We start from the raw sequence: 22,749 nt of genomic DNA on the forward strand, positions 1-22,749 counted from the left end.
GACATAGTGGTGAGCAAAGGAGGTAAGATCTGCTGTCATAAATAAGATACATGTGTGCAAATAGGACTTTAGAAGGTTTTAAGTGTTAGGAAAATAAAGGAGGAGTTGGAGTGGTGGTTTTGTCTCTTGGCTGGGGTGGCAGCAGGCAGGGTGATTTTGAAGTGGTGGCATTCGGACACCTGCATGATGAGAAGAAGCAGACTGGCAGAGGTGTGAGAGGAGTTTTCTAGGTAGAGGGCTTAACGGGCGAGCGATTATTGACGTGAAAAGGAGCAAGGTGTCTTTGAGGAGCAGAACGAAGTCTGGTTGGTGTGAGTGTAGCGCAGAGGGGAGAGCACTGATGAAACCAGAAAGGAATGTAGGCTAGATAAGCTTAGGGTTTTGTTTTGTTTTGTTTTTATTTTAAACTGCATCATCTATGAACTGATCCCAAACATTTAAGGGCTGAGAGCAGGGGAGGGAGAAAAGGAAGTCATGTGCTGGCACTCTGAAACAGAGGGGCAGCTACTAGTAAAATAATTGTCTGAGCTGAGCTGCCACACGTAGGCATTTAGAACGTGCTTTTGTTTTTTTCCCTCAAAACCCAGGAACGTGAGTGAAGTTCTCTTGACTCTTTCACGAGTTATATTTATTCTTTGGGCCGGTTTATTTACTCAACAAATATTTATTGATCACCTGTTGTGTTTTAGGCAGTGCAGTTACACAGTGGGGGGAAAAGCGAATATTCTCCATCTCTTGGAGCTTCCATTCTAGGAGGTGGGGGGAGGAGACAGATTAAACAAGTTATGTGAGAAGGTAATAAATGTGCTGGAGATAAAGTGAGCAGAGAAGGGGGGAGAACAAAAGGGTGAGGAAGGGGCCAGGGGCTAGTGGAATTTAAATAGGGCGTCCGCACAGAGGTTGTATTTGAGCAGAGGTGGTGAGAATAAGTTCTGTTGATGTCTTTGAAGAAAAGCATCCCAGACAATAGAAACGTCAGGTGTGGTGGCCTGACTGCAGGAGCTTGACTGGTGTGCCCGGGGAGAGCAGGGAGGCGCTGTGGGCATGGTGGAGTGCATGTTGGTGTCTTGTCTGCTTGGGGCTGCTCTAATGAAGTCCCATAACGTGCGTGGCTTGTCAGCGACAGGAATTTATTTCTTACAGTTATGGTGGCTGGGAAATCCAAGATCAAGGGACTGGCAGCTTTGGTATCTGGTGAGAGCAAGATGCCTGGTTCATGCCTTCTTGCTGTGTCCTCACATGGCAGAAGCGGGGAGAGAGCTCAGAGCTCTCTGGGGTCTCATTTATAAGTACACTAATTCCATCCATGGAGGCTTTGCCCTTACGACCTGTTCACCAAGCAAAGGACCAATCTCCAAATGGCTAGCATATTGGGGATTGTGTTTTAGCATATGAATTTTGTGGGGGACACAAACGACCTGTAGCAATCAGGGAGTTTAATGAAGTCAGAGAGAAGAGAGCTTGACTGTGGGAGCCCTTAGAGACCATTGTAAGGATTTGGGCTCTTACTCTGAAAGGATAGTGAGTCCTGAGAGGCTTTTGTGCAGCAGAACGACTGGTGTAAATTATCTTGTCCAGTTGTGGATCTGATTTTCCTTCAAAAACTTGGTCTACCCGTAGTAGTCCCCATCTTGGTTCAAAGTAGCAACTGTATCCTTCTGGTAGCTTAGGCCAGAAACTAGATGTCATCCTTGGTTCCTCACTTTTCTCTAATAACCTGCATCCAGTCCATCAACTGATTCTGTTGGCTTCTTTGTCAGCCACCCATTTCTCACCGTCCCCACTGTTTCCACTCTTGTGTGAACTGCTGTAATCTCTGGCCCCGGGGGTTTTTGCAGTAGCCTCCTGTCGCTGCCTTCCTTCCTCCCATGCCACATTCCTGCTACTGGTTCTCAAAACAGCAGTACTGAGTTGTCCTGTGAAGTCCCTAAGTCCTGGGGTCTGCAGGCCTTTCTGTAAGGGGCAGCATCGTAAATATTTAGGTGTTGTGGTCTCGTTCACAGATACTCAGCTCTGCCTGCATAGTGTAAAGATGACCACAGATAACACTGAAGGAATGGGTGTGATTATGTTCCATGGAACCCTGATTTGCAAAAACAGGCCAAGGACCTTATTTGCAGACCTCTCTCCTAGATGCAGTACTCCATTGCATTTGGGTTTTCTGTTGCCTGGAATGCATTTTTAGGGGAAGAGAATGGTTAGTTGTGAGTGGAGTCCATGGAACAAGTCTTTAATATTGCAAAGTAAGGCTGGAAAAGTAGGTTCCTGGCAGATTATGGAGGACCTTGAATGGTAACCACCTTAAAGTTTTGTGCTTAATTCCGTTTGCACCATGAAGAGTGAAGGGTTTTGTATGGTTACTACACAAGAGCAGTGTTTGTAGTAAAAATAACCGGTGGCGGTGTGCATGCTGGATTGAGGAGGTAAATGATTTCACTAATGCATGCTAGTGGTAATAAGAGGGTGGCTTAACTGAAGGGTCTTGGGATTGGGAATAGAGAAGAAGAAGGTTCTGAGTGTGAGAAACTGCAAAGAGTGGACAGATCTCGAGTCAGGAAAACAGAAGGTCCAGAGATTTAAATCCTGAGTGACTCTGAGAACTGTGGTAGAGGTAGGAAAAAGCAGACACCAAGATGGGAGAGACGTTGGAAATGTAGGAGCGAAGCTTTGGAATGACGTCAGCATAGTGGATTTTCAGCTGTTTTCACATTTGTTTGTAGTGTGAGGTGCTTCCAAGGTACTGTGATATACTTCCAGGGAAATAGTGAAGCAGCCATGTCAGATGGGCACTGAGTTCATTGTAAGAATTTTATTTGAAGAGGGAGAGAGAATGGAGAAGTGTGTTCTGTCTCTTAAAAGAAAACAGCGGGCTCATGACTAAGGTGAGCATGGAATGGTGAAGCAAGGAGAAACAGAGTTAAACAGGAAGCATACGGAAATCAGGATGAGAAAGATGGAGGGCTGAGAACAGGCGATGGCGTTTGCCAGGTAGAAGGTCCATGATCGGTCACCGGTAGAAAAGAAGTTTCTGCAGGGTTACATAGTGTCACAGCAAGTTCTGTATTTCAACTAAAATTGTACCAGGGAGAAACGGAAGAGGTTCTGTACATAGAGGAGGCATCCTGCTGTATAGCTCTAACACGCTGAGACTTGTGGATCTTGCGGAACATACATGAGCACATTACAAGCGTCTTGCCTGCAGGAGCCCTGGCATCAGTGCTGTGGCTTCATTCTGAACCTCATCAGTGGCTGTGGCTTCATTCTGAACCTCCGTGGGAGGCTGGCTGTCTCTGTCCCCAGTGGAACAGTGCTGGGGTGCGCTGCAAGTCTTCCTTCCTGTCTCACTCCTCCCTGCCCTCTTTCTCTTTTTTTTTTGGCCGTGCCCACAGCTTGCGGGATCTTAATTCCGTGACCAGGGATTGAACCCGAGCCCTCAGCAGTGACAGTGCAGAGTCTTAACCACCGGACTGCCAGGGAGTTCCTTGCCTTTTTTTTCTTTAGTGGGTGCGGAGATACCCACTAGTTTCTCTTTTTCTAGTCTCTCACGTCACCGTATCTGTTTGCTCATCCTTATTGGTTATAATGGTTTATCACTGATCTGTAACCCAGTGTGCATATGGGTTGCCGAGCTTTGGGAATCCTAAACCAAGGTAGATCCTTACTCTGGTGATATTATGTGCAATTAAACAAGTCTTGAGTGGTTTTAAGTCAAGCTGGCATAAGTCCCTTTAATTCTGGTGAAGGAGAGGCCCTTTTATTTTACTAGTTTCAGTCATTGCAGAGTGAAACAGTTTAACTCTCTTGGGAATCCAGGTGGGAGTTTGAAGCACATAGTTACACTGTTTAGCTCATGTAACTAGAATACAGTCAGAACAAATGGTGTTTGGTTGTCCTTGGAGCAGGTTTGAGCGAATTATTTATATAAACTTTTGTTGAACTCCTATTTGATAATCACCAGTGGTTTGAACTTCATCATTTGGAACTTGAAACATACTTGTCCCTAGACATAATGATTTGTAAGTGGTTATAAAGAATGCTTACAAAATTGTAATTCATTCATTTAGTGAACATTTTTTGAGCGTCACTGTGTCTGTGATGCCGTGGCATGTGTTGGAATACAACCATGAACAGAAGAGGCATGGAGCTTGTGTTGTGGCTAAAGTTACGGATGAGTGAAAAAGCAACCACCATATAACTGTAGTGTAATAAGTACGCATAGTTATTGAAAAATATTTGAGGAAAAGTGGACCTGCATAGGTCAGATACATGTTGGTCAGGGGTCAACTGTACTATTTTAGGGGATGTTCAGGGTAGGTACCCTGGGAGCATCAAGGACGGATGGGTGAAGGCTTTGCAGCAGAAGGGAGTCTAGGCCTGAAGGTGGTTCCTTACTAAATAAGAGGCAAGAGATGGAGGGAGAGTATGGACAGAGGGCGCATCATGTCAAAGACTAGGAGGGGAGAATGGAGTCTGTGATAGAGTAAGCACAAAGCAAAAGGCGAGGAGAGGAAAACGAGGCCAGCGAGGCTGGAGCCTGCCTTCCCGGGCGCCAGAGCCTCTCAGCTCGTCCTGGTGGGTGCGCGCAGGTGAAAAGGGGTGGGCTGTTACCACTGTGCCAGAGGGCATCACCGGGGTCCTGTCTAACCGTTCAGAGACACACTCAGCTCTGACGGAGCTCGACCTAGACTCTCAGTTTTAAGTAAGAGCAGTTAATAAGAAGTTAGCAAACAGGAGGAGGAAGTGTGGCTTATCAGAGAGGATTCAAGCTGACCATTTAGCAGATCGCCCACAGCAGAGCAATCAAGGAGATTAGTGTGGTTTTAAAAAAGAATTTATTTTGAAATAATTGAGAACTCATAGGAAAGTTGCCAGAATAGTGCGAAGAACTCTGGTATTCTCTTCACCCCACTCACAGGTTGTCAAGATGGTTGCATTCACTCCATCATGGTGTGCACACACGCACACTTTCCCTCCCCTGCGCACTCCACAGAGTGTTTCCTCGAGACCTGAGCACTTGTCAGCAGAATGAGCCACAGCTCTCCAGTCAGGATGTAAGCCTCGGTGCAGCACTTCCCTGCAGCCCATAGACCCGTCCGATTGTGCTTATGGTTAGGCCCAGGTGTAGCTTTTCCCTTTCTGGTTCAAGGTCCTATAAGGAAGATGTGTTGTATGTCATTGTCACGTCTCTTCAGCCTTTTTCCTTTAGTCTTTCTCTGTCTTTCACGTTCAGGGAAGTTTGAGTACAGCCTTGTATCCTCTGCGGAACATTTGGCCAGATCTGGAGACATTTTTGGTGGTTACACTGTATTAGCGGTCCCAAGACCACACCAGATTCAGCGATTCCCTAGGGGGACTGCTCCAGGGTGTGGTATATTGTAGTGAAAGGATACAAAGGGCAGGCGAGTGGGGTGACGTGCAGAGGAAACCAAGTGAGTGACTTGACTCATGAATTCCTCTAGCAGTGTGTTGTGACACGTGTGACGTATCGTCTACCAGGGACTCTCATTAGAGACTCAGAGCCCAAAGACTGCTAGGGGCTGGTCACGTGGGCACCCCCTGTCTAGCATGTACCAAAACTCCAGACTCCCAGAAGGAAAGCAGGTTTCAGCATCGGCCACACTGCACAGTTGAGGTACAGGGGGCCACTCCTGTCAGTTTGGGGAATGGTGGGAACCCTCCAGAAATCCAAGTTCCCAGACGCCAGCGAAGGGCCCACGTCTCGAGCAGGCCTTTCTAAGGACAGCAGTCTCAGGCCACCCTGTGAACTCTTGTCTGCACCACCCCTTGGGGATGAGGCAGTGCTCTGGACACATCGTGAGTAGAAGCTAGGGAAGCTGGCAGGCCTGTCCGTGCAAAGGGAAGCCCCACAGCTAAGAATCTCCCATCTCCAAATGTTAGTATAATTTGAGGTCGACTCAGGCAATTTAGTTATTCCATTATCATCTGTGTATTTCCTTGTTCGCTCTGTGTCTATGTATTGTACTTAGTGGTTTAGTAAAACCGCTTTCCTAACTATACTGCCGTCTCCTCTGTCCACTTCTCAGCCCCCAGGCCCACTGCGTGCTCCGTGCCAAGGCCCCCTCTCCTCACCCTGTGCGCTTAGCCACCATGTCGATCCCGCTTCCCCGAGAAGGGGGGGGGAGACGGGAAGCACAGAGTGCACTGCCTCTCTTTTCCTCAGTGCTCCGCGCTCACGGTGACGTTCAGGAGGCTGTGGTATGGCTGACATGCACAGTGTGCTACGGCGGGGGCGGGGGTATGGGGAGCGCGTCTGAGTGGCATGGGGGCGGGGCGAGGGCTGCTCTGGGGGCTGCGTTAGGGAACACGTGAGCGGGTGAGCTTGATAGAGCTTGAGGAGCTTGGCCTGAAGGCAGAGAAAAACAGAAGGTGGGAGTTAGGACAGCAGAAAAGATAAATAAAGCTTTCCAGTAGATGTTATAATAGAAGTTCCAGAGGAGAGGACAAGACTGCAGGGAGAGAAGCTGTAATCAAAGACGCCAGGCCACCTTCCCCTTGCCTGGAGAGGAAGAACAACACCCTGGACCCTGCGTCCTTCCCTAGAGGCTGGACAGCAGTAGGGAGGGCACACGGTGTGTGTACTCGTAAGTGACCGTGAGTCAGAAGGGCCCTACTGCCTTCCACCTAGACACAGCCCACTCAGCATTCACAGTTCTGAGATCCATTAGAGACCTTGATTGCAATCAGCCTAAGTGACCTTTGAATCAGATTGGAGAAAAACCAAAGAATGTTTTATTAGGACACTGCAGTAACAGACCAGATTCAGGCTGCCACTCAGCCAGGCCATAGGAAAACAGTTAGGGACTGGAGTGCTGTAGGAAACTAAGACGTTGTCCTCACTCAGTTTGTGTTTTATTTTCCTGTGTAATGCTATGTTTTTTAAGTCTTTAAAATGAGAATTATACATGAGCATAGTTTAGAGAGACAGCTAGATGTACAGAATTTGTTAGCCCCCAGCCAGCCTGTCCCCGTTCCCTAGAGATACCACTTTTGTTTGCACTCTGTGTTTCATCTGGTTAAATAATAGATGTATATTGCTGCTGCTTGTTTTTCAGTTTCAGGCATATTGTTTGATTTCTGACTTCGGAAGGTGAGGATTGAGCTGTCATTCTGCCCTGTACCCCAGCACCCCTGAGCATTCCCTCCTGCCCCCCGCCCCCCCCCCCCCAAAAAGTCCTCTCAGTGTAGCTGTGAATTTCCCTTAGGTCACTATTCGGAGTTGACATCATTATGACCATTTGTTTTTCAGAGCCAAACTATGGAGTAACTTAGGATGATTTTTCCTTACCTGTGTGTTTTCTTGTTTCCCCGATTAATGCCTATTTCCTTAATTCAGTGTTTTCATCTTGAAAATGCTAATGAGTGTTCACTATGTGTCAGAGACTGTTAAACACTATATATGGCTCGTTCTGCTTAACCCTGATAGCAAGCCAGTTAGGTAACCCCCTACCCCCGAAACACACACCCAAACCAGTTTCAGTCTCCTTATCTATAACATTGGAAATAGTACTGAGGCAGGGGTAAGTTAAGTCAGTTTGCCCAAGGCACCCTTCCAGGAAGTGGTGGAACAGGAATTTGAATCCAGCTGTGTCTTACCTCTAGAGCCTGAGGTTTCTGGAACGTCTCTGGCACAGTTCTTGACATTACAGAATGGCATCTGGAAGCAAGCCTGGGAAGATGAGATTGACTAGCAGAAGGAGGAGGTTATTTAAAAAAGAATCCATTTAGGGCTTCCCTGGTGGCGCAGTGGTTGAGAGTCCGCCTGCACGGACCGGGTTTGTGCCCCGGTCCTGGAAGATCCCACAGGCCGCGGAGCGGCTGGGCCCCGTGAGCCGTGGCCTCTGAGCCTGCGCGTCCGGAGCCTGTGCTCCGCAACGGGAGAGGCCACAACAGTGAGAGGCCCGCGTACCGCAAAAAAAAAAAAAAAAAAAATCCATTTAAATGCGTGATGACGCTACGTGGCGCTTGCAGTTCTCTGCCAGTGAGGTAGAAATATCATCTTAATGCCTTCATTCCACCAGATAATTCTGTCGTTTTGTTCTTAAGGGAAAAAAATCCCCTTCTGGGCCTTTAGAGCTGCTCCAGTCTGGTGTGCAGCTGCCTTTCTGGATTCTCTTTACCTCTGTTCTGCGTCCGCCTCGTCCTTTCTCAGTTTACTCCAGGATTTGGGTGGAGTGTGTCCACATCCTTTGGCACCTCCCTGAGCAAGGGTGTCTGGGAAGTGAGTTTGTGGAGACTCCAGGTTTGAGAATGTCTGTTTTGCCATCATGACTGGCTGATAGCTTGTGCAGAATTTTACCTTGGAATTCATTTTCTCTCAAAATTTTGAAAGCTTGCTTTGTAGGTTTCTAGATGATAGTTGAAGTCTAAAGCCATTCTGATTCCAGGTTCTTTGTACATGACTTGTTTCATTTTGATTTTTTTCTGTCATGATTCTCATAGGATCTTTGTTTTGTCTCTGATGCTCTGAAATTTTGTGCTTATGTTTCATGGTTTGTATCCAGTTTGTATTGATGTGCTGGGCCCTTTCAATTTAGAAACTTCTGGCTTCAGTTCTTGGTTTTTTTCTTCTTGAATATCAGTATTTCTTCAATGATCTCTCCATTTTTCCATTCTTCTCTTACTGGAACTCTTGTTGGGCATGTGAGACTTCTTGCACTGACAATCTGATTTTTATTTTTTCTTCATTCTTTCCTACATCTGTGTTTTGTTTGTTTGTGTTTAAATTTTGGAGGACATTTTTTCAGCTTTATCATCAAATCTTCTGAGTCTTTTATTTTGCTTCCCTGTTTTTAATTTAGTTATAACAGTTTTATTGAAGTGTAATTCACATACCATAAAGTTCATCCTTTTAATATGTATAGTTAGGTGGTTTTTAGCATATTCACAGTTACACAACCTGGTCGCCACTTGTAAAACATGTTTACCCTGCCCCGTGCCCCTGCCAAGAAACCTCTTAAGCATCAGCAGACATCCCCCTTCCCCAGCCTGCAAGTCCCTGGCTATCACTAGGCTACTTTCTGTCTCTCTGGATTTGCTTATTATGGACAATTCATATGAATGGAATCATACGGCGTATCGCCTTTTGTGACTGGCTTCTTTCACTGAGCAGGTTTTCAAGGTTCATCCACATTGTAGCATGTGCCATTCATTCCAGTTCATTGTCAGATATTCACATTGCATGGCTGTACCACATTTATTTATTCATTCATCAGGTGATGGTTCATCCATTTATCAGTTGCATTTCCACTTTTTGGCTAGTGTGAATAAATGCTCCTTTAAATAAGAGTGTACAAATGTGGCATGGGCATGTTTTCAGTTCTCCTGGGCATATACCTAGGAATGGAATTGCTAAATCATCTAATTAACTGTTTAGCATTTTGAGGAGTGTCAAATTATTTCCACAGCAGCTGCACATTTCCTGTTCCACCAGCAATGCTATGAGGGCTCCAGTTGCTCTGAATCCTCACCAGCACTTGTTATTGTCTGTCATTTTGATTTCAGCCATCCTAGTGGGTGTTTGTTTTTAATTTTTAAAAACTTTTTGAAAAACTTCTAAGAATTCTGAGTATTCCTTTTAAAAATAGCTGCTTGTTCTTGTTTTATGAAAATAACATCATTTATCTCAGGTCATGTTAATTAGTACCTTTAAAGGTTTCTCAGTTTTTGTCTACTGCAAGTTGCTTTGGTTCATTTTGTTTTGGTCTCTCTTTCATATTACAGGTTCCTGTCTGATGTTTGGAAATCTTTGATTGATTGTTCATATTAAGAGCGGTAGCTAATAGAGCGGTGGCTGGCAATGCTGAGTGTTGCGGGTTTTTGGACCCTGAGCTTCATTGCAGTAGGTCTGGGTGGGCCACTTCTTGACTGAAGAATATCTCATGTTGCTACTTTAGATCTTGTCTCCAGGCTGGTTAGATTTCCTCAGAGAAACGGCTTCTGGTCTCCTGCCTGGAGGGCAAAAGGATTGGCTGCCACTGTCTGGGAGCTTAATGGGGAGAAGCAGGCGGTCAGTATCAGCGCAGTGTGCTTAGATGTACCTGGTCCCTCTGTTTTTGGTGCATTCCACCTGCCCCAAGTGTTCACAGTGTTCTAGGCAGAGGCTTCTTCAAAAAGCAGACCTCCTCCTGCTGGCTGGGGGTGGGGCAGTTTCCTGGTAGCAGAACAGAGTGGGGATTTGAGGGTTCATGCTTACCAGGAAGCTTGCAACTAGTTATCTTCTTAGTGACCCCCGTCCAACCTTCCTGAGGACCCTAGCCCCTCCGTGCTTGTTGAAGTTTTGTAGTGTAAACTGAGAATTGAGTGGTTTGCCCCCCACCCTCGCCCTGCCCGCCTCTCCTGGGTCTGCTAAATCTGTATTCTCAAGTCAGCTTTCCTGTGTTCCTTTGTCTTTTATCCTCGTCTCATCCTTGTGGGTTTGGCCTTTTGGGAAAAGAAATCCCTTGACTTCAGTTTTAGCTGGTTTTAGGGAGGGAGTAAAAGCAGATGCATTATTTACCCCCTCTGCCTAGAAATCTGCCATGTAGAATTTACTTTTTACATAATGAAAGATTTTTTTTAAATGTGGAAAGCCAAATACACTAAAGTTATTGAATAGTCCATTCATTGCCCTTTGATTTATAATGTTCAGAGTCTCTACTGTACCCAAGAATCAATTCTAGAATAAAGATAGAAATAGGAAGAAAGGGCATAAAAGTACTAGAAAAACATGTGGAAGACTCCTTATGATTTAGCATCTTAGGTGGGGTAGAACCTTCTAAATATATTAGGAAACCAGAATTTAAGAAAAATGACAAATTTAACTAAGTGAATATTTGAAACTACTGTATTCATATATAGTTGTATTTTAATGATCAATTGAGAAACATACACATGTATATATTTGTAACTTTTGGACCAGATGTTACTGTTCCTCATATATTGCAGCTCATAAGAAAAGTGCAACCACACCAATGAGCAAATGGTATAAGGGGCCGTTTTTCTTACTAAAAGAAAAATGATGAGGAGATAAGGAAGATTTCTCAGTATCACGCATAAAGAAATATAAATGAAAAATATGTCTCTGAGATTATCAAAGCTCCCAGCTATCACTAATGCAGGGAACCTATTTGGACTTCATCCTAGGGGAAACTAGAAGTGTCTCCCAGAGAACTGGGCAAGGAAATACATTGCCTGTTGTTAGTAAAGACTGAAAAGGACCTAACTGGCTTTCAGTGGAGAATTGGTGAATTGAGTACATCCAGACGTATTTTAAATATATAGTGATAGTTCTGAAAGAATATATACAAAAAGTAACAGTGATTTTTGACAGGTGTTGTGATTATGAGATAACATATACATTTTACTTTATATATTTTAATGTGTAGATTTTTTTATTTTAGTAAATATGTTACATGTATGACGGCAAAGAAAATGCATGTATTAGCATGAAGGAAAATAGTTCTGTAATTCTGAAAATTAGATTACCTAGATAGAAAAAGATGTTTTGGGGATAATTAATGAAAAATAAGTTCTTATTTCTGAAGTTTATCAGTGAAAAAAGGAGACATTAAAGGAAAAAGTCACTTAAAGAAAAGAAAATCTGTTCAGTTTTAAATTTTAGGAACATTTTGAACAGTGTAACTAATGTTTTTTTTCTGTCAAGTTGATAGCAGTAATTTAGAGCCACATTTGCAGTTTGTCCCTAAAGTGTAACATAGATCCTTATAAAAAGAAGTTTCACTTAATCTTGACCCCATTTTAATATTCCTATGTGCTTTTCCCATGTTATTTTTATTTTTTTGCTGTTTTTAATAATTTACGTGTATTTTTGGATTAAGTCCTTTCGGAAATAATGTGAAGTGTAGACTGATGGTCAGTAGTAATCAGTGAACTAAAGTAATGAATATTTATTGAGTTCTCGCAGTGAAAAAGCACACATAGTCAGAGCATCAGTACAACTGCCTTGCTGTTAGAGTGACGTCATTCAGGTAAAGAAAGAGATTCAGAGAAATGCAGCATGGCTCAAGGTCACATAGAATCTCTGTGGGTTTATACTCAACATAAATAATAGATTTACATATTTCCATGTTTATATAATATAGTGAACAGTATGTTTATATTTTATAATGTTACAGAAAAAATAATAAAGTAGTTTATATTATAAAAGCAAATAGCTAACTGTAGCTTTTTTTCTTTCAGAATTTAAATGAATATGTTGAAGCATTAATTACCCTGAAGCAAAAAATTATTAATACAGAGTGAGTATGTTTTCCTCTGTTTGGCCGAACTTCGTGAACCTGACATACAAGCTGGAGCAGATGGTGGTGGTGTTAGACCCCCTCGGGCTGAGAGTGGAACTGGGGTTGCTCACCCGGTGCCTGTGTGGTGTGGGTTATAATGGAACTCCTCAGGGCCTGCCCCAGGCCCTCGGCAGCCAGAGCGCAGAGTCCTAACCACTGGCCCGCTGGGGAGTTACCAGTGCTCAGACCTTTACAGCAAGGCTCAGCGGTTAGAACATGATTTTTGCTAAACTGGAAATTTTTTTTAAAGCTGTTTTCTATCTTTAAAGCCTTCTTAGCTTTAGGACTGGACATCGGATTTCTTTGTAGTAAATTTCCTGGTGTGATTGTTTTTTTTAATCCTGTGAAAGTTACAAGAATTTGTAGGCAAAGATATTATTTAGATCACAGGAATTTTAACTTAAAAACTCATGTATCATTGCAGTGCTTTTAAGGAATTTAAGGTGATATGTATGTGCATATGTTTAATTAATTAAACATAAATTTGTTGCAGGAAACCTAGGAAGAAAGGTGCCTTGTACATTTGGAGACATGATTTTAACATAGTGTGTTTTCTAGATTGAAAAAGTAACATAACTCTTTTCTTTGTTACAGTAATTTGTTGACAGAATATCAGAAGAAATGTGATGATATCCTTTTACTGGCTTTTTCGTTGGAATTTTTAAGAATGTAAAGGAATGTGAGAAATTTCATAGTTACTCTTTGGAAAGCGGTGCTTACAGGCTCCAAGTAGGAAGTGCCCCTGACAAGCGCAGTTGAGCAGCTGTCTTCTACTCATAACACACATTTAATGGTCAAGGCTGCTGGCCTCCTTGTTATAGAATGTGTTTTGTTTTTGTCATTGATTTTCTTAAGGTTTCGTAAGCTTTTTAAAGAGTAGGTCTTTTTCATTTATACTGAGGACATGACCTGTGCTCTTTAGGTTTAGGAATAATGTGAAGCTGAATATGATGCTATGAGAATATTTTGGGATTTCTATAAGGAGTGCACTGTAGGAATATTCAGAATGCAGGAAAATTAACTTTTGTTAATTAGTTTTGTGACTTGTAGAGAATTAATGAATATATCCCAAATCATAGTGTAAGTTTGTATCCCCAGGACAGCCCTTGGTCTCTGTGTCACCGTTTTGTCCAGTAGCCGTTTAGAGCACCTGCAGGCCTCTGTATTTTCTTGGCAGGGCGGAAGTAGTGTGCACAATCATTCCTCCCACATCTTTTGGTGATACTTACCTGAATTAAGTGTCTCCTGTGACAGTAAACACACATACGTGTGACCCGCAGCCTTAACTTCAGTACTGGAGCAAATAACTGCTATTCAACTCTGGCAGTAACCTGAGGCCTGTTTCAATATTATTTCTGGCATTCCTAAACTTATATGTAATCACCAGTTATTTGTTTGTGTTGGTACCATTGTATCTAATTTGTGTGATTAGAGGAATAAAATCAAGGCACAGCATTTCGATTTATTTTTAGTATCTCAAGTTTTACATTCAAAAAAATAGGTCTTTGAAAATCTCCTCTTGTGCTTTATTGAAATTATCAGTCTGTTTAACTATAAATGTATGTTATTGCAAGAGTAATATCTTTGATTTTGAAAGCTGTACAGAAACAGTTACTATAAACACTTATAATTAGCTAAATAGGGAAATAGGCAGTTAATTCCAGTATTAGGAAAATATGTGTTCATTGTATCCTTTTTGGAGAAAATGGTATGAACTTTTTGAGGTAATTACAAATGTAAGCTAGCAGGGAAATTATTGATTTACTTTTCTAAAATTTATAAAATTTAAAAAATCAATTGTTAAAGTAATTTATTAAAAATTGATAAAACTTTTTGATTATTCTTGAATTTCCCTTCTGCAGTGTGCTAATCTGCTTCAGCCTCAACTATAGGTAAATACAGATTTTTTTTTTAAACACATCTGACTTTTGCTCACAATATGTATTCATTGTACCTCAAGTATGCAGTTGTTTGCTCTACAACCTGAGGTGCCAACGTTGTAGGTTTAATATGGCTTCTTGTGTGACTCTATTCTTTACTCTTTTGTGTAATTCTGACTGTTTTGTTGTTTATTAGTTCCTCTTTGTACAGGGCAGAGAGTATATTTTATTTCATCAGATATTTTTTGAATTTTTCTTTCTTGCAAAGACTGCAGTAATTTAGGGTGAAACTCCTTAATCTTCAGAAGTTTACATTCTAATAGAGGAGGGTACAGATGTGTTGTGACCAACAGACCTTTCTATATTGTGATATGAGAGTAGGATTTGACAGGTGGTGAAACTTAAAGGAATGACTTTTTGCTGTCTTAGAACATTTTACTGGCAGCATGATGGGAAATGAAGTTACCAAATTGCGCAGACTGAAAAAGTGAAAGGTTTTCCAGATTTTATGTTCTCCCTGTATTTCTTTTCTCATTGCTCGTTAAATACATATATATATATATATATATATATATATAATTCATTCAATATTTATATTCATTAAATATATATACACACACATATATACATGGTTTTAGTAAGTATGTAACTCTTATTTGCTGGAGTTGAGCTCTGGACTCTGAGAAAAGAAGGACAGGATGTTTGGGTATTCTGATACATACAGGATTCAAGGTAGTTTTCATTAGTTGCTTATTGCATTGTCTTTATTCTTGGAATTTAATATTAATCGTATAGTTAATCAAGAATCTTTTTTAATTTATAGAAGTACATATTTTGACTTATGGCACATGTTATGATTAATAGGAGTAACTCAGTAAAAAGCTTTATCATATGTTGTAGATGGAACTTTGTTGTTTTTTAAGAATTATGATTTTGCCTGTATGTATGCTGAACACAGATTATTGGAGTTTTAAGGTGAGTTTTATCTTCAGACAAGATGAAATTGTTTTATCATCAGTAGATAAAATTGTCACAGTTTTCTTTAACAAGTTTTACAGCTGCAGTTTGCAAGAAGGTAAGCTAGCTACCTGTTTTCCTAGTCTATTTGGGGTAGACACTTATCGGACTAGATTTTTACACAGATTCAACAAAGTGCCACATAGAATTGACCCATTATGTAGACTGTTTCTTTGATGCTTATAATAAAAGAAGATTCACATTTTCCTTATATTAAATTGTCCAAATGAATTTCTTACCGAGGTCTTAAATTACAGCCCAGTGTTTGATTTTTCAGTAAATTTTACTGATCTTGTGGCCACTGAGATGAAGTTTATTGCTATCAGTTATTGTTGTCTCTGTGAATTGGATAATTTAAAGTGGTTGTTTATCCTGTATATTTTGATCAATTTAAAGTAGTCTTACTTAGAATTTAGTAATGTTTTATACTCTGATTACATTTGTCAATTAGAAGAAGGCAAAATATGGTTATAAAATGACCACACAGTTGCCTATCATTGAATTGAAATCAGTGGTGATGAACTCAGGATTGAAGAGCCAGATCACCTGGCAGATCATCCAAGTGTTCTTGTATTCTCCAGCAGATTGAGAGCCTATTGCGCTTGCTTCTCATATGGTTTTGGCTGTACTTTTATTAGAAATAGACTCATGTCAGAAATAAAAAGTGATACATAAATCATTTTGGTACAAATAGAATGCATTTAAAAAGAGAGATTCTTTGTTTTTAGGTAGAAATAAAATTGAAACCAGTAGATACATTTAATAATTCACTGTAGATACTTTTGCATAATAACGTTAATGCATTGTCCATTTTTAGAGAGAATATTACTCTGCATAACCAAGTGGAACAGATGCTTCAAAAAATTTCTCCTCTGCAGAAGTGTCAGGAAGAACTGGGATCTTTAAAAGCAGAGCTAGAAGAGAAAAAGGTACCTAAAGTAATTTTCCTACAGAAGGTTGTCATCAGTAAATTAAGATCTACTTATTTACTATAATTGGGATAAGGGGACATTTTATGCCTTAACAAAGGACATAAATGATAGTCAAGACTCTTAAGTGTATTGCTATACTTAGAGAACATTGAATTAGTAGATTGATGGCTTGGTTCTTACAGTAATTATTAGTAATTAATGTAATGCTGTATTAGTTGCTTATGCTTTTTGAGAGGTTCAGTAGAGGAACCTTTTTAGCTATGAATTTTTATGACTTTATGTGCCCTGCATTGCTTGCCTTTTCCATTTTTCTTGCTGTAAGTGTAAAGTAACCTGCAAAAGTTCAAACTTAAATTACAGAAATTATGTTTTCCATTTCAAAACCCAGTTGCACTAAGTAAAACTATTTTAGATGCTATAAACTTACTTTTAATATAAATTTTTTTTTATTGGAGCCTTAGAAGAGAACTCATGGCTTTTACAAATTAAAATAAACTCTGAAGCCAGTGAAGTTAGGTGGTTAGCATTAGGCAAGTCGTAGCCAAGCCAGAATGATTGCTGGCTCCTCGGTCTGATAGTATTTGTGCCTCCCAGTCTTCAGATTGTTTCATTTTAGGATGCCATGCACCTCTCTGAGGTTTACATACTCAAACAGTGGTCGATTTTCCTATTTCTATAGGAATTATTATATATTTAACTATGCGGTGAAAATTAAACAGAAACAATCAAGATGTTGAATTTTGTCTACCTCTGACTACAAAGTAATGTCATCAGCTATACCTGAGAGGAAACATGAACATTGGAATCACAGCTGAATAATAAACCTAAATAGTCACTCTTTCACTGTGACGTTCAAAGAATTACTCAGTGTCTGGATCCTCAGACCCCTCATCTGTAAAAAGGGGTCATAAAGCCCGTCTCTCAGAGCTTTGGCGACCGAAGAGCTATACACATTATATTGTACTGTGTTATCAGGCTCAGTATGTTTCTTTCCCATTCCATAGTGTCCATAGGGTATACATATTGATTGGTGTTAACATATTTTCCCCAATTATCATTAAGTATAATGTTTTATTTTATATTTTTGCATAGTAGTAATAATAGCTTATATTTATTACCTCTAAAATTTCTTTAGGTTTTGTTGAATTTTAATTGGCTGCAACAAAAATATTAGCTATTCGATATTATGAAGATTTGGGGTTATTTTAAAATTAGTATATTTTAAGTTTTATAGCTCTGTTTGATTAGACTGTTTTATCATATTACCTCTGTTTAGGATCTGGTTATATCTGTTAAAATGTTCAATGAATTGTACTTTGGTTTCCTGCCTAATCATATGTATTCATTTGGTTAATTTCATACTATTAAGTGATAATAATTTAGCTTCTCAGGGTCAAAATCCTTGTCACTGGTGGTCAGTGACTTTCAAATTGTTGAGATATACATATATGTATATATATATATACACACATATATATATATATACACACACACACACACACACACAGACACACACACACACATTTATTTCCTTTTTAGAGTTCTCTGAAGTTGTATCAGGATACTCATCAGGAATATGCTCGTGTGAAAGAAGAATGCTTGAAAACTGATGCTCAGTAAGTATTTCTGAAATTAACTGTGGAAATAGTGTTTTCAACTTTGAAAATGTTTAATGCTTAAATCAGTAGTGTTTCTCTTTTCTCTGTCTTTGGGTATGTTGACCATAATTAACTGGGTGATCTTGAACTAGTCTCACAACCTTGGTTTCCATATCTGTAAAATGGAAATTATACCTATGTGGAAGGATTAATAGGAGTAAATAAGCCATCTTATGTTAAAGGCCTGCACAAAGAACTCCATAAAAGTTTTTATGTCTATATGCATACATGCTTGTATGTCTGTATTTTGTTTTCATAGAGAAAACATGATTATCGTCTCACTTCTTTGTACCATTCCTTTAATAGATATCATCTGGAATGGGTGTCTGTGTTCCATTAATGAAAGGGGCTCTTCCAAAGAAGTCAGTTGATTGTTTTGAAGTTTAATACTATATTCACATTGTTTACAAAACTCGTGAGCTACACATACAGTAGTTTAATGTAGATGCGATGTCACAGTAATTCAGAGACTTTCTCAGAGGGTTTCCTACCTTCTCTGCCTCAGAAGTCTATCCTAAAACAAGTGCAGTTTTCTGGCCACTGCCTCCTGTAAGATGGTGGTACGGCCCTTGCCTGCCTGTGCTCCTGAAAGCAACCGCACCTAGTCAGGTGCTGGACTGAGGCCAGGATGCCACCTGGACGCATCAGCTTGGCTCAGAGATGAGCCACACAGGCACGATATGCCGCAAAAATGCAGAGTTTTAAAAATCCATCTTACATATATTACACACTAAATAGCATACTGTTCTTTCTGAAGTTTACCTTCAAAACAGTTGCTGGTATTTTTAATGATTGATGTGTTATATTTGTTGTGACTAACATTTTCTTTATTATGTAAATCTCAATAATTTAAAAAATCATGTATATCACAAATTGTGAAGTTAATTTTTTTTAACCATTTTAATTTATACAATTATCAGGAAGAAGAAACTAGAAGCCAAGGTGAAGAAGCTGGAAGGTAATTAGCACTCTTGTCCAGCTAATGGAAGTCATTGTCTTTGTATGAATGATTGGTAACTGTACAAGGCTGTAGTACTTGGTCAAGTAGTTGAGTCCTGTTTTTGATGGTGCATCCCTGGATGAGTGTATTAAGGGTACCGTTAGGAAGAAGGTTGAATACTGTACTTCTCTCAGTTACTGGATAGACATGGAAATGGAATGTGGCATATCCTTGAAGTGTTCACTCAAAATAATAACAGCCCATACTTTTACTGTAAAAAGCAGCGATCAAGAAACGGACTTAAATTTTGAAAGTTGAATCTCATGGGGCCCTCTCATTTTTTACTAACGAAATAAATGGTTAGTAGAAAAGGATACTACTTTTAGTACTGAGAAACTTGATGTATTTGGATGGTTGTGACACACTCATGATGGAGAGATTTCTGTGAGATTCCCTACACTGGGAATTTCCACTGTGTCCCTGCCCACCACCCCCCTGCCCCCGGCACCCCACGTTTGCTCAGGGCCTTCTGTCTACACTGAGCAGGCAGAGGGCCACACGAGAGTCTGCTCAGCCCTCCTGTGGCAGCTAAGAGCCCTTTTAGGAATTGAATCCGAGATTTTTTCTTCTGTTTTCTCCTCCTTATTGGGTGGTTGTGACGTGGAAATAACATCAAGTAGAGACAAGTGTGACCTGCCAGCCCATCCCTGATCCCCTTCTCCTTTCTCTCCAGTGTGGGCTGGGGCTGCCCTCGTAGCTGTGGGGCTCACGGACCTGCTCTTTGCCCTGTCATCACTCCCGTAGTCCTCTGCTTCAGAGAATGGGTTTTTTTTTTTTTTAATTGAAGTATAGTTGATTTACAATGTTGAGTTAATTTCTGCTGTACAGAGTGATTCAGTTATACATATATAAACATTCTTTTTTTTAATATTCTTTTCCATTATGGTTTACTACAGGATATTGAATGGTTTCCCTGTGCTAGACAGTAGCACTTTGTTGGTATCCAGTCTGTATATGATAGTTTGCATCTGTTAACCCCAAACTCCCACTCCATCCCTCCCCCAGCCCCCATTGGCAACCGCAAGTCTGTCGAAGAACAGTTTATTTTCATTTCGAGTGTGAAGTGAGAATTTGAATAGAAGTTGCTGAATATATTTCCAGTCATTAACTTGCCTTAATTGAGCCCAATTTTTCAGACTTAGGTTCTAAATGTTTTGCTAACAAGTTTTCCTCTGATTTGGTTGTTGCACAAACATTGAGTGTGGCAGTAAGTACAACATCACTGTGTTCTTTCTCAGTATTACCTTCTATTGCTACTGTGTGGAGATAATGTCTATTTAAGGAAAAATTTTAAAGGGATCTAAAATGCCTGTGAGACTATATGAAGCTTTTACAGCAAACTTCCTTTGAAGCGAAAGTGTATTTCCCATGTGACAAAAATATTTTTCTAGTAAGTGACAGGGCTAATAATCAGGTAAAGAAATACTCAAGTTTGTTAGAGGAATCAGGAGAGGATTGTTACTGTGGTGTTTATAGGATTTTACTTTTCATAGTAATTGTATATGAACATATTCAGATAAAGTCAATACTGCTCAGGTTCTTAATAGTATATTTGAACCATTCAGAACCAAAAACTCGAGTTAAGAATTTGCTCTAGATCCACAGGAGAGCTATAAAAATACCTTAAAAGTAGATCTATGTAAAGATATAGGGACTTAGAATGAGTTGGCTTGATGCAAGAGAACTCCAGGCAGGAAGGAGTAAAAATATAGTAAACATTGAGAAGATTGTCCCTTCCCCCAAATGAAGAAAATGGTCTTAACTATTGCTTGATAAAATCACAGTTCTAAATCTCTAAAACTTGAATGTTCCTGATTGTTGAAGAACAAGGGGACCACAGCCTCTCCCTCTAAAGATCTTGTACGTTGGCTTGTTGCCTGACTAAAGGGTCGGGGTTGGCTTGTTTCAGGATTGGAAAGGAGTCTTAGAGCCTATATGCCAATTCTTCAGTTTTGTAGATAATAGTTTAAACAAAAGTGTTCCTGCATTTATCCGTGATTCTGATAGACTACTGAAAGAACAGTAACTTTTTACAGAATTTGTTTCAAATTTTAAGAAATGAGGAAAGCTCTCAGTAGTTTATTTTGAGAACTTCATTAATGGTAATTATAAATGTGGTAAATTACTTTTCTCTCTTACTTCACTGCACTCTTTAAATAAAGAGGCTGCTGTCAAGCAAACTCAGGACTTCAAGCAACTAAGGAATGAAAAGAAAATACTTGAAAAGGAATTTAGGAAGACACAGGTAATAGATAACAGCAGTGCCCACACATGTTCAGATCTTCCCTCCGGGACTCCTTGGGTCCTCTGTAAGCCCCGTGGGTCCTCGTCATGAGGAGTCACACGTGAGGCCCCCAGCTGAGGGCAGTCAGCAGTGCCCCTGGGTCGCCCCCTCTTACATCCCGTCTAGAACTAGCACTCCTTTATCCACTGCAAACACTGCTCGTGTTTTGTTTTTACAGGAAAAGCTTGATGAATTTTCTAAACAGAAAAATGAAAAGGGTGAGTATTCAGTTAATGCTTACTTAAGAATTCTATTTTGACACACAGTATTCTTTTCTAACTGTTTTTTCCCCACATTTTAGAGTTGAGACATATTGGAACACAAATTTCAAGTGATTCTTATGGAAGCATCGATAAAAGTAAGTATACTGCAAATTTAGTTTCAATCTCTTTGCATTTCTTTTAGTGGTTTGGGAGGTTGCTTGTTACTCTTACCTATAATTGTGGGAATTCCTGGGCTTGTACATGTTTTTTGTTAGAAGAAGCCATCTCCTATTTCCTGTCTTCATTAGATCTGTGTATGTTACCACCTTGCTGTCTGATAAAATAATATAGTGAATGAAAGAGTCGAAAAGCAGTATTCCTTGGGAAAGAAAACTGGGAGAGCTATACTTTCCACACTTTTCAATAAATGAGTATGTTTTCCTCATTAGATTATAATTTATCAAGTTAATGTATTAGATTTCATAGGTGCCAAATATATAAAAATGGTTAAAGTCAGGCAGGGAAACTGTGGAGTCAAAGCCCTGCGGTGTATTGTTGGAAGACAGAAGGGTTTACGGAAGGCCGGAAGTTACACAGAGGAGTGCAGTGGTGCTCACAGGACAGGGACGTCCCCAGCGTCCCCGGCACGTTGCAGCACTGAGCCTGCTACCTCATGGATGAGGAGGTGTAACATGAGAAGTGGGGATGCTGGAGTTTCATGTCAGTTTTTCTACTTACTGTTTGACCCTTGACCATTGACTTCCCTTCTTTGTGTTTTCATTCCTAGTTGTAAAAAAGAGATTATGAATTTCTTCTCTGCCTATCTTCTACTGTTTTGGTAGAGATACATTTAAAAAGGCAAATAAGTAAATAATGGTATTTTCATGTCACTCATGTTTTCTCCAAATGGAAATTATTAAAACCACTTACACTGTTTTGTGCAAGTATGCAGTGTCTCTTCAGAAGTCTCCTTTACCTTTTTTCCTTCCTTTAATTTTTTTTTTTTAAATCCATAGATCAAGGCTTAAGACTAACAGTTGATACTTTGCAGTTGCCCGGGCCCTGAGTCTGTTTATCACTATCACTGATGCATAATTCCATGTGCTTTTGACCTTTCTTCCTACTCTTCTGAGGTGTGGAAAGTGGGACTTTGAGTAATAGGTGCTGCTGAGAGAAGCCGGACTCGGCAGCACTGGGCTTTCCCAGCTAACAGTCAGCTGTGGACTTTAACCTTCTTTCTTTTAGGATTCTGCTGTTCTCAGGCCTCACTATTTAAAACACATCCCTCACCCCCTTCCATAGTTGTTCTCTAGCCATACATTCTCTAACTTCAAAGAACTAGTTACTTTCTCAAATAATTTTTTTTTTAATCTATCCTCACTGTAAGGGAAGGGATACTGTTTATTTTTTCCAAACAAGTAAATAAATGAAGTCTTTAGGAATCTGCTGATTATTTAGCTGTGGACCTTAATGGGT

General features: G+C 40.3%; 1 protein-coding gene across 7 annotated transcripts in view; it reads left to right on the plus strand.

The window, feature by feature from the left end:
- The window catches only part of ICE1 (interactor of little elongation complex ELL subunit 1), a 58,898-nt gene that overhangs the window by 1,121 nt on the left and 35,028 nt on the right, over positions 1 to 22,749 (plus strand). For 5 of the 7 annotated variants that reach the window (XR_013827536.1, XR_013827537.1, XR_013827538.1 and 2 more), the window contains exons 1-6: positions 12,987 to 16,125; positions 17,668 to 17,744; positions 18,707 to 18,744; positions 20,949 to 21,031; positions 21,249 to 21,288; positions 21,372 to 21,428. Coding sequence is in view for 4 of the 7 variants with exons in the window: in XM_079916354.1 (XP_079772480.1) it covers positions 16,048 to 16,125; positions 17,668 to 17,744; positions 18,707 to 18,744; positions 20,949 to 21,031; positions 21,249 to 21,288; positions 21,372 to 21,428 (373 nt within the window). In the remaining 3 variants the exon portion in view is untranslated. The other 2 variants (XM_079916358.1, XM_079916355.1) reach the window with 2 other exon arrangements.

This window comes from Stenella coeruleoalba (assembly GCF_951394435.1).
Source record: "Stenella coeruleoalba genome assembly, chromosome: 3".
Classification (NCBI taxonomy): domain Eukaryota; kingdom Metazoa; phylum Chordata; class Mammalia; order Artiodactyla; family Delphinidae; genus Stenella; species Stenella coeruleoalba.